Below are 13018 nucleotides of genomic sequence, written 5' to 3' on the forward strand. Positions count from 1 at the left end.
TTATTTGTCCTTTCATGTTTCATTCTACTGTGCGTAACTACTCTGTCATTGCCCGGATAGAAGTCAAATTCGATGAAAGCATGATAAAACGGTCTGATGACTAATTGTAAAATAATTCGAAACCGGTATCGACACTTTTTGAGTAAAGTAACCTGAAACAAATTTGTGGCTGGTTGCTGCACACCATCAACCATTTATTTTATATAACAACCACGGTCTCGAACCATGTCTGTATCTGACAAAACTGTAACATTCAGTTTTGGTCTGATCTCAAGATTCCTATTGCTAACCTAATTGCCTCACTGATTTTCTGCGTTTTGATTGACATATGGAACTATATGACACTTCATTTATTTTCCTGATACTTACAGACAGTATTTTAATTTTGCAGAGTTACCTGCGAGAGCTGTCTACAGCTATTAATGAGGATAACTGCAATATCTTTGGATATTTGGTGTGGAGCTTGATGGACAATTTTGAGTGGATTCGAGGATACACGTATGTAAAAAATATATATATACCTCTTACTCTTGTTTGTTTCTATTCAATTGGTATGAAGATTGCACACCCTGTCATTTACATATAACTCGTTTATTAGAACTTTGTGTGGGGGTTGTGTGATTACTGTCTTTCCATTTTCTGTATTCCTTTCCGGATTTTTTAAATAACACCAGTGTTATTTCGTGATATATAACGAGACATTTTGTATACAATTATTATCCACATTTTTACATATTAAACACTTTGTCCATTTTAGGCTACGGTCATTACTGTGACTCGCGTTTTGCTCCAATATTTTTTTATTTTTTACTTCCAATTCACCGATGCACGCCATCATGGTCGTAATTTCTGTTTGTAAGTTTGTATATCTGAAGTGTTAATTTACTTGCTGCTCAAAAAAAAAATGGTTCAAATGGCTCTGAGCACTATGGGACTTAACAGCTGTGGTCATCAGTCCCCTAGAACTTAGAACTACTTAAACCTAACTAACCTAAGGACATCACACACATCCATGCCCGAGGCAGGATTCGAACCTGCGACCGTAGCAGTCGCACGGTTCCGGACTGCGCGCCTAGAACCGCGAGACCACCGCGGCCAGCTTACTTGCTGCAAAGGATACCTTAAACTTATGGTATTTTAATATTTATCGAATGAGGTTCTGTAACAGGCTTCGTCTAATATTGTGCATTTATTCAATGTGCTAATATCCAAGCATGAGAAAATTGGCAGACTTTAGCAATTGTCGATGGGAATTGGTATCTTACTCAAACACATTTTTAAATGATGGCAATGCCGCCATTAGGCTGTATGTTTTTTATTGCTTCTGCTGCCGCCATAGACGATAAAACGTATGGCATAATGAACACATGTAAAACAAAACGCGACTGCAAGGGCATTACTTACGATATCAGTACACGGCAGATGTGTGCAAGTCGTCAAAATATTACCTCTTTCTCTGTTGTTATATTAGTTCCCCGCAAAGGGCTGGTCTAGCACCGTATAAAACCGCTCTTCAGCCTAAGGTTTTACACATTTCATAGAAGTTTTAAAAAATATAAAAAACACGAAAATGAAGGTGTTGATAAAGTTGTATTTGAGTAGGAAAATCAGGAGTTCAGTTATGTTGATGTTCAGCCGTATTTTCTTCAACGGTATGTAATTTGACTGGTGTAATGAAGTTTTTTTCAAAGAAATGTAACAACGTGATAATGTCGGTAGAGGTAACCAAGACACAGACGCACAGATATTATTTTATGATATACAGCGCATAACAGAGAAATCTGACGTAGCATTTACTTCTAATTATACAGAATGCTCACTTTAGTTTGTACGATTTATCAGGAGTATTGGTATTTACGGTAATGTCTAAAGTTGAGAATTCTGCGAAGGTAAGTCGTGTTCCCGATAAGCATCAAGATAGCAGATCATGTTAACTTACAGGCTAAATAAAAGCTGTAGAAAATACCCAACAATGTGTGGGTCAGTTCTTGGAAGGAAATTCTGGGTCACAGGCGCGAGGTTGTCGCTGGTAGAACAAGAATTAATTTTATGGTACCTAATCAGTTATCAGGGTCTGGTAAAATCCTTGCTGCTAAAGGTTGTCGCTGATAGAACAAGAATTAGTTTTACGATACCTAAGCAGTTATCAGGGTCTGGGAAAATCCTTGCTGCTAAGGTTATCACTTGTCCATAGAGGCGCTAGTGCACCTGCCTGTGTTCCTGAAAACCGGGCACCAGTGCCAACATTATTTACATAGCATTCTTCAAAGTTGGGTTAACCGTTCAATGAGCTGAAAGGGAGGAAGTGCGTCGCTAAGTCCACGAAGTCAGTGTGATTGTCACTACCTGCTATAATTCGCTGGCATATGATGCACTGTTTTGTATATGCACTTTTCCTTTTGCCGTTCTGAATCTGTCAATGGCAATGTAATTAAAATGGTATGTTGCATTCGTCCACCTTGCATCCATTACCGAACTGGCGCCATACAAAGGCTCGGTAATAATGGAGTAGACAAGCGAGACCTGCTCACCATACGCATCCACAACTCATTTTAAAGTATTAAGCCCTATAGAAATAGTTTTCAGGTCGGTCGCATGTGACAGTCAACACGTTTCTAATCGAAAACGGGTGTCAGAGACCACAAATTAAATTTGAAATGGTGTCACTCATTGTCCGTTCTGAGCGATTAAAACACGCGTAACATTAAAAACAACAGACTTTTTAATGAAAAATAGCAAACATATTTTGCCTCCCCAGATCTTCTGTATCTTAATTATTTTCCGCGGTCAGCGTGTTATTCTTGCGGGAGGCTTATCAGTGGTGGAAAGATATCTTTTGAAATCAAATTGATAATAATTAAAATGCCACCTCGTTTCGAAGATCTAATCAAGGTGATAGCTGAACATGCGCTCCAAGTTCTTTCTGATGCAGCACATAAGGACAACACACCAACTGTTATACTGGCATATACCATATACTGTACACCCATGCCATGTTTAAGAAGAGAAATTACAACAGCACCTTGAGGTAGTTAATTGCACGATTTCTCACATTAAGTTAAAAATATGAAAGAGGATTTCGTAAGGAGTCGCAAATAAATATTTCAATCCCTGGTTCTGCAGACAACGCCCAATCCAGTTCCCACGTAGAGGAAGGGGCAGTTGTGAATTTTATTGTTTATCCAATTGAAGTCCCAGACTCCTCTCTCAGTAGCCGCTTGGGAGCGTCAGGAAATTGATTCCCGCCTAACTTTTCGTGTGTTTACACCCAATTCCTACGCCATGGCCTGGCAGTGTTGGAACATAAAAAGTCCTAGGACGCATTTTTTATACAGGAACATTAACATAATAACTACCACCTCTTCCTGAAATACTCCTTACAGCCTTGGTTTGGAGGAACAGTTGACTTCAGAAAATGTTACCATTTTCACTTTTAGTTCCAAATTACGCAACGGCGTTTGCACTCGTCACCAAAAATGCTGCTGGGCTCTCTTTAGTTTGTATTTTAATCTGCGTAGAGCCACACGCTTGCCCTTGGTCGTGGCGATGCTCGTTCCAGCAGATAGTACCATGTTTTCGTACGTTTTGGAACGGATGCATCAAAAACTCGGTGTATCATGGCCTCAAAGTGAACCACCCATTTCGGGACCATCTCTCTATCTTCATATATCTTGAGTGTCTATTTCAATGACATTCTTTGGTGGACTGTTTGATCTCTCAGACGTACGGCAATCGGGAAGTGCTCACTGAAATACAAACCCTCAACTCCTTCCCACTTAACAGTAGTCGTAAAGGCTTGCGAGTTTATGTAAGGATTAGCGACAGAGAATGACATCCTAGCAATATTCAATTTCTTACTCTATGTTCAGAACAAGTTTTCCGACAACAATAGGCCCTCGAGAGTTTGAAGCCGAGAACAGATGGGGTAGCTTGAGCCTCACAGAACACGATGTGTATCCGTAGAGAAGGAATGAAAGAGAGGATTTCGAAACGTTGTTAGAAGGCAAATAAAGGGAACTTATTATAGTCATCTTAATCGTCACATGTACAAACGCGGTAAGTTCATGTAAATTACTAGAATGGAGGGATAATGCGTCGTAGCATCGCATATGAAGGAAGGAAGAAAGATTCGGTTTAACGCCCCGTCGACATCGAGGTCTTTAGAGGCGGAGCTCAAGCTTGGATTGTGGAAGGATGGGGAAGGAAATCGGCCACACCCTTTCAGAGGTACCATCCCGGCATTTGCTGTCGTGATTTAGAGGAATCTGAATGGCCGGACACGGGTTTGAACCGTCGTCCGCCGGTATGCGCGCATTTGAAGATCTCCACTACAATTTAACTTTCTTACCATTCGGGTATTCCTTTCTGTGAAGGCTATAACGCATAAGCAATGGTGTTTCAGACTCTAAAACCATTTTTTTCCGAAACCGATCCTCCCTGTTGGAAATCTAAACGGCTACGTGGGATACTGAGGATTTTTGGATCCATCAGATGATTCCGAGCTATTCTTTTGGTGTTTTGATGACTGAATTGATGTTTCGATGTTTTTATTTTTACGTTGACGTCGGTGGTTTTCTTTTTGTGCCGTTTATTGCTTTCTTGCGTGATTCTGATGGATTTTGTTAATGTTTTACATCTTTTACTGTGCGCATGTGTGATCGTACGGGTGTTAATTGCCTTTTTCATAGGGAAAAAGTTAACATTTTTAATTATCTTTGTAGCTACCTACTCAGAAGATGCCATGGATGTAGATGACTGCAATTCTTAGTAAGCCTGCCTCGCCTCATCTTAAGTAACTTGTTTCCTCCCCTTCAGCTCTTGTCTGTATTTCCTTTCCTCTAACACCTGGTATTCATGAATCTATGCGGCTGGCCGTCGGAGTAGTTCGCGAAACACAGTTGCAACGATCGTGCACACGCTGAGCTGTGAATACTCTGTCCAAATTTTCTGTATGATGATCGGTCTTTCCACGAGACCTTTGCGGAGGCGTAACATTCGCATTTATAGAGGAGCCGACTTACCATGTTACACTAAAACAAGCGAATGAAGTGTTTTTATAAATGCCGTATCCTCCAGCTTACCATTCAACCTGTTCATTATGTATCTCGTCCATTCATACCTTTTATGATCATTATGATTTTGTGACATTTATCCTCTGAAAGTTGTTGGACGTGAGGTCCGCCAGTTATGCAAAACACCGTTTTTTCTCAGTACCCAAACAGTTTCGGCACCACTGTGCCATCATCAGTGGGTTTTCGTTTTTATGTATTCTGCAATGTGAATATTTTTGTCAAATGGTTATAAAATTATGTGCATCTTTAGTTCAAACATCAGATCGCTTCTTTTTGTAAATACCTTTACATTTGGTGTGCATGAATTTTCTGGTTCACTTGTGTGTTAATTACTACAGGTAGCGTGCCATCTGCAACCAAACGATGTTGATGAGAAAGTTTTTTGCTGAGAGTTAACCTGTCTTCTAGGATGTAATTTGGTTTGTCGCGATGTTTTCACGCCCATATTCGTTTTTACTTACGTAAGTATATCGTTTAGATAGGAGTTCGTTGCAATGTTACACTCGACTCGGATTGTGCTGACGGGAAGTATGTCCACAGCATGATCTGACTTGTAAAATTTATTTAGATCCTTCTTCAAAACCTATCCTTTTGTGAAACCCAGCAGGTACCCTATTGAACCTTTCTGGTTAAAGTCAGCCGTTGCACTTACAGTCCTTATTTCAGATTTAAGTGTACTGGTGATTGCACATAGTTCAATACCTTTTCCAGACTGTTTTAAGACTTCGTTTAAATGGTCGATATCATATGCACCCGGTTTTATTTCCACAATGTCTTTTTCACCATTAATATCCAGATGCTGTTTGTTGTTAGTCTCACTGAAATTTGGGATGCTGTTGTACGTCTCCAGTCCAATCAATGCAATACTCCATTCACCAACGCTCAAATCAATTGGCGGGAAGTAATTTGCATGCAATAAGGTGAACGTTCTTCAAACGTCAAAGTATACGACACTGCATCTGAACCTCAACTGTTGATGGGATGTTTAGCCGGCCGGGTTGCCGAGCGGTTCTAGGCGCTACAGTCTGGAACCGCGGGACCGCTACGGTCGCAAGATCGAATCCTGCCTCGGGCATGGCTGTGTGTGATGTCCTTAGGTTTAAGTAGTTCTAAGTTCTAGGGGACTGATGACCTCAGAAGTTAAGTCCTATAGTGCTCTGAGCCATTTTTTTTTTTTTTTATGTTTAAAGCCCCTCCTTATAGAGCATGCTTCTTCTTCTTTGCAAATGTCAAGAGAAACGTCATGCATAGATGTCCACAGAGGTATGTATTAAAGTCCTGATAGCGCCGATGATTGTAGGATACACGTCTTCTGTGAGGGAAGTATTGTTGTAATTCTTCTGGCAGTTGCAGGTCACCAAACGAATCGAAATAGTAGATGGAACCTGCATTTTTCATAACATATGATACCTAGTGGGTGCTGGGGCCTCCAACAACATCTAAATTCACAATGCCACATTCGCCAGTTTTCCACATAGTCTTCGGTAATGTATCCCGCATACACAAACCACGGAATCTTGGTATGTTGAATTCGTTTCTAACAAACTTAAGAAGATCAGTATTTGTGAGTGGTCGATCTCGTAGAACCGCCAATGCAATCCGTCGTCAGGTCACAAGTGGCCCATCGGGACCAATCGACAGCCATGTCATCCTCAGCTGAGGATGCGGATAGGAGGGGCGTGTGGTCAGCACACTGCTCTCCCAGTCGTTACGATGGGTTTCTTTGACCGGAGTCGAGTAGCTCCTCAATTTGCATCACGAGGCTAAATGCACCCCGAAAAATTGCAAAAGCGCATGGCGACCTGGATGGTCACCCATCCAAGTGCCGACCACGTCCGACAGCGCTTAACTTTGGTGAGCTGACGGGAACCGGTGTATCCACTGCTGCAGGGCCTTTGCCTAGGGCCACTAATGGGCTTTTTTTATTTATGAATAGCCCAAGTCCTTTCCTGTACAGTTTCAAGTATAGTCATTTTCCGATGGCTGCAGCTTCCATCACGCAGTTATATCTTCTTGCTCTTCTAACTGTGCTTGGGAGTGTAACCAGTATAGCTCAGTCCAAATGCACTGATCGGGAGGTGTAGTATAGCACTGTACTCGATTGATTCCAATCACCTCCACATTTGCAGAGTGTTTGCTTGGTTTTCTGTATGTCTGTGTACATCCATGTCTCGTGGAAGGCTCCCAGGACCCTGTCCCCCCGCTATTGTGCATAAAGTTGGAGGTATGCGCAGGGAACTGAACTAGAGACATATTACTAGACTCTTCTGAGAATGGTGAATGCGTTAAATGAGTTAGTTAATTAAGTCGATAAGAAAGTAGCCGACTTAACTGAAAAGGTCGAGGCTATTGAGGGGAAAATAGATGTAGAGTTCCTTGTTGTTGAGAAGGGGGAGTAGGTACATAATAAGAGGACGAAGAAAATGAGCGGATGTATAAAGCCTAACGCTACAGAGATGTCTGATTAGTATACACCAAGATGTCAACGAAGCAGAAAGTGATTCAAGGGCAGAAAGCAGGCCGTGAGAAATTACGGTTGCTGAGGTTAGGGCATATGGATCGACAGCAAACACTAAGACAGACCTTCAAGCCGGTTACTGAATCTCTCCGACAACTCTCAGAAAAATCAAAACCACACGATAACGATTGTGTTGCCATTGACGAATTCATTGTCCGTCACGCCCCTGGTCAGATAGATAGAATATTCGGCGTTAGCAGGGGAAGACCGTACATGTTGCGTACACATCCTATAACTGTAACTGATGACACAATACAGATTGGTGATAGGCGGTTTGAGAAAACACCCGGCTTAATGAACCTTATTTTCCTAAGAGCTACCAAAAAACATATAAATTATTCAGTAAATGATAGGGAAATGCACTGTGAAATGCTGCACATGACTGATATACGTAAGATGGCGAAAAGCCTGAGAAACAAGAAATATGAAACCATTATAAAACCAATACTTGAAGGCGAAAACGGCAACAACAATTACCACAACAACAGCAGCAGCAGCAGTGATGGTACTGCCATTGAGCATAAAGCAGTGAACGATCAAATCCAGCAGTATACATATTATGGCGACCCCAACGAGCTAATAGATTGACTACGGCTGCACATGGCATCAGCTGCTGCAGGCAATACAGCTCATTCGAATGAGGTTGTTTCAATAACCTTTGAGCATAGAGAGAGAGGTATCATCGAATAAGTATGAAGACAGTAGTTCGAGAACTGCAGAAACCAGCACGCAAAACATACCCTCGTAGGCATATTATGATTAAATGATTCACATAAAAATAATGGATTCAAATATATTTTAATGGTTATTGATATATACTCCAAATTTTCTTGGGCATTACCTGTTAAAACAAAAACGGGTAGAAATGTCGCGGATGTTTCTGAGCATTTGCTACAGACAGGGACGAATCGTTGCCCAGACAACCTCCAAACCGATCACGGCGGAGAGTTTTACAATAGGTATTTCAAGACTGTGATGCAGCGGTATGGAATACATCAATACTCAACATTAACTCACCTGAAGGCAAGTATCGTGGAGCGTCTGAACAGAACAATAAAAGGTCAAATGTGGATGAGTTTTAACCTTCGCGGCTCATACAAATGGACAGATATCCTCCCAGAATTAATTCCTCAGTATAATCGAACCAAACATACCACAATAAAAATGAGACCAATCGATGTTCGTGATAATGGACTCATGGATACGGTGTACTATCGCATTAAAATGCTGAATACACGCAGACAGAAATTTATTGTAGGTGACTTGGTGCGTATCTCAAAACACAAGACGGCATTTGAGAAATCATACCTACCGAACCGGTCAACCGAGATACTTACAGTTCCAAAGGTGCAAAGAACGAATCCTAGAACTTATATATTGAAGGATAGTAAAGGTGAAGAAATTGCAGGCTGCTTCTACGCCGAGGAGTTGCAGAAAAGCTGAAAACCGGATGATTTTCTCGTGAAGAGAGTCATAAGAGATCTTGGAAATAAAGCACCAGTCAAATTGCTTGGTTTTCCTGCTAGACAAAATAGTTGGATTGATGCAAACGATTTGCTATATAATGGGAGCGGGCTAGGAGACGCATTAGAGAAGGTAGTGGTATTCTAGACAAACTGCCAGTGGAATTACACATCCCTGTGCATAACTACGGTGGAACTGGGACAAAGCATCAGAAACGCTTGGCACGAGGTGGTAAGGGGGTTAATCTGCTCGACGAAGCATGTATCGAACACGACATTGCAGAAGCTGCAAATAAAGATCTATCAGGTCGTCACATTGTAGATAGGATTTTAGCTGATAAGGCTAAGGCGATACGGCGAAGAACGGATATTGGTATAGGTCAACGCATCGCGGGGTTTGCAGTTGATAAAGCTATGCGAGGAAAAATTAAGTTGGGTTTAATAGCAATGAATTTCAAGCGAGTTATAGATGCTGCACGTTGTGCACTAAACAAGAAGAAGAAGAAGGGCGGGATGCAGAGCTGTTTGAAGAACTCTATCCTGACAGCGATGTATGCAGCTAAAAACGCCCTGGGGCAGAAGGATGCGAGAACAGGAAGATCGGTTAAAGCACCTCAAGTTCTACCAATAGCCAAGACATCTGGTGGTTTTCTTCCATTTCTCATTCCGGCCCTCTCCGCGCTCTCGGCGGTAGGTTCCCTCGCTGATGGTGCTGCAGCTGTCGCTCGAACAGTCAAGAATGCGATAAACTCCCAAGCATAGTTAAAAGAGGTAAGAAGACATAACCGCATGATAGAAACCGCAGCCATCGGAAAAGGACTATACTTCAGACCGTACAGGAAAGAACTTAGGCTATTCATAAATAAAATAAAGCCCATTAGCAGTCTTACCAGATCAATCACTCACAAATACTGATGTTCTTAAGTTTATTAGAAACAAATTCAACGTACCAAGATTCCATGGAGTGTTTATGCGGGATACATTACCGAAGACTATGTGGAAAACTGGTGAATGTGGCATTCCGAATTTAGATGTTGCTGGAGGCCCCAGCACCCACAGAGTATCATATGTTATGAAAAATGCGGATACCGTCGACTATTTCGACTCATTTGGTGACCTGCAACAGCCAGAAGAATTACAACAATACTTCCCTCACAGAAGACGTGTATTCTACAATTATAGGCGCTATCAGGACTTTTATACATACCTCTGTGGACATCTATGCATCATGTTTCTCTTGAAGTTCACAAAGATGAAGAAGCATGCTATATAAGGAGGAGCTTTAAACATTCCTAAACCAGTTGAGGTTCAGGTGCAATGTCGTACACTTTGATGTTAAAAGAACGATCATCTGTATTGCATGCAAATTACTTCTCACCAATTGATTTGAGCGTTGGTGAATGGAGTATTGCATTGATTGGACTGGAGACGTACAACAGCATCCCAAATATCACTGAGACGAACAACAAACAGCATCTTCGCAGATAGAGACACCTAGATTCATCATACTTGCGTTTCAGACTGATAGAAGAGGTAATATAGCAAATGATTCCACAGTTTTCGACAACTGCAAGTTAACTAATGCCAAAGTCTACCTCAATTCAGAATTCTACACATATGACAATTTACATCTGCAGTGGAATCAAAATGTATACAGTCTAGCTTACGACATATGCAGGGTTTCGTGCTTCTTACTATGAAATTGCCGAAGGAGAGGGAGGAGGGTGTCTACTAAGTCCACGTATATTCAAAGAGCTTTCACTGATCATCGTAATAGACTGCTCAAAACAGAACAAGATAATTAAGTCTGGACCTATAGATGTGCGAATCGAATTTGTATCTTCGACAAATTTCCCAGAACACACTGCCGCATATGCTCTAGTTCCACATGACCATGTGATCAAGTACGACCCACTCACTGGTGTTGTGCAACGAGCAGTATAATTGAGTAGGTGCTGCATCATACCTAGAGCATTTCACAACGGCGTCTCAAGGTGTGAACATCATTGCAGTTGCTCAGGGTTTCTATCATGGTGAGCATAGACAGTTCATATTTAAAGATGTTGCGTTTGTAGTGTACACACAAGATGCTGTAATAATAGAGACATTCTCAACAAACATTGCGTCACCGAGGTCGTTCAAGTACCTGAAGTGTGCTAAGACCTGGAAGAGTGCAAAGTGGTTAACACATTTCTACCATGGAATTCACTGGGATTATCCTGGCATACCCTATAAAGATATGGTGATGGCGCTTAAATTATTCGATCACACAGATACCATCGCCTATGTGAAGGGGAAGGAGAAGATCTCCTGGATGCGTCGAATCTATAAGTTTGCTGCTATTCAAGACCTGGAATTGTACTGGTGTTTCATGTATGAAAAAAGTGTTGCTGTGTCTGCTAATGACACTGTAAAATTACTTTTAAGTTGGACCAGAAATAAATGAATTTCTACCTCAAAACCTCTGTATTCTTTTCTCTCAACATTGCTCCCGCAGTAACAGTGTACAGTTTTTTAGCCACATGCTGTGCCTGTGGTTTTCTTCAAGTACAGGAGATATAACTTTACATATGTCTGCTGTATATCTTTGGAAGCGGACACAATCACATGCCTCCTGCTCCGATAACCCAATTCGTGCTGCATGATAGACGTAATTCTATGCAACCGTTACATACGCTATTTGCCATTAAAATTGCTACACCAAGAAGAAATGCAGATGATAAACGGGTATTCATTGGACAAATATATTGTACTAGAATTGACATCTGATTACATTTTCACGCAATTTGGGTACATAGATCCTGAGAAATCAGTACCCAGAAAAACCACCTCTGGCCGTAAAAACGGCCGTGATACGCCTGGGCATTGAGTCAGAGCTTGGATGCCGTGTACAGGTACAGCTGCCCATGCAGCTTCAACACGATACCACAGTTCATCAAGAGTAGTGACTGGTATATTGTGATGAGCCAGTTGCTCGGCCACCATTGACCAGACGTTTCAAATTGGCGAGAGATCTGGAGAATGTGCTGGCCAGGGCAGCAGTCGAACATTTTCTGTATCCAGAAAGGCCCATACAGGACCTGCAACATGCAGTCGTGTGTTATCCTGCTGAAATGTAGGGTATCGCAGGGATCGAATGAAGCTTAGAATCACGGATAGTAACACATCTGAAATGTAACGTTTACTGTTCAAAGCGCCGTCAATGCGAAAAAGAGGTGACCGAGACGCGAAACCAATGGCACCCTATACCATCACGCTGAGTGATACACCAGTATGGCGATGACGAATACACGCTTCCAAACATGGATACGACCATCATGATGCTGTAAACGATTCAGCTGGTAGAGGATGGAACTCAGTATAGAGGCAGTCGGCTCTGTGTGATGTTAGTGGGCGCGATGTGCCTTTACTGCGGAAACCATGAATGAGACAATAGCGCGCGGAAAACAGTTCTCATGAGACGAAAAAGCAAAAATTGTTGCGTACAAGTAAATGGAACTCTCTAATCGCCAAATCGCCAAGAAATTGAACCGTTCAAGTACAATGATTGCTAATTTCGCCAGACTCGGTGCACGATGTGGACATATCGTAAAATATGGACTAGGTAGAAAATTATTTGAGGCGACGAAACCGTTACTTTTACGCAAGGCAACACCTCAATCCGTTATCCTTCTTCTCAACTTGTTGCTGATTTATGGTTATCAGTAACTGCCAGAAGTGTACGACACATTTTGTCAAATGACAAACATCTTGTGTTCAAGAAACGGCTGCAGAAACCTCCCCTAACAGCCAGACGCCAATAGGCTACGTTGGAGTTAGCTGAAGAACATATGTCATGGACTTCAGATTGGGATAAAGCTATCTTCAGTGATCTGAAGAAGTTTAATTTCGATGGGCCGCTAGAGTTCACTAATATCGGCATGATATGAGACAAAGCAGTAGATAAGAATCAGGAGAAATTTTGG

General features: G+C 41.7%; 1 protein-coding gene across 1 annotated transcript in view; it reads left to right on the top strand.

The window, feature by feature from the left end:
• LOC124722779 (myrosinase 1-like) overlaps positions 1–13018 on the top strand; it is a 251244-nt gene that overhangs the window by 177350 nt on the left and 60876 nt on the right. Inside the window, exon 10 of the mRNA XM_047247914.1 lies at positions 392–498. Coding sequence (XP_047103870.1) covers positions 392–498 — 107 coding nt within the window. The remainder of the gene's footprint in view (positions 1–391; positions 499–13018) is intronic.

Source organism: Schistocerca piceifrons, chromosome X (genome assembly GCF_021461385.2).
Source record: "Schistocerca piceifrons isolate TAMUIC-IGC-003096 chromosome X, iqSchPice1.1, whole genome shotgun sequence".
In the NCBI taxonomy this organism is placed as follows: Eukaryota; Metazoa; Arthropoda; class Insecta; order Orthoptera; family Acrididae; genus Schistocerca; species Schistocerca piceifrons.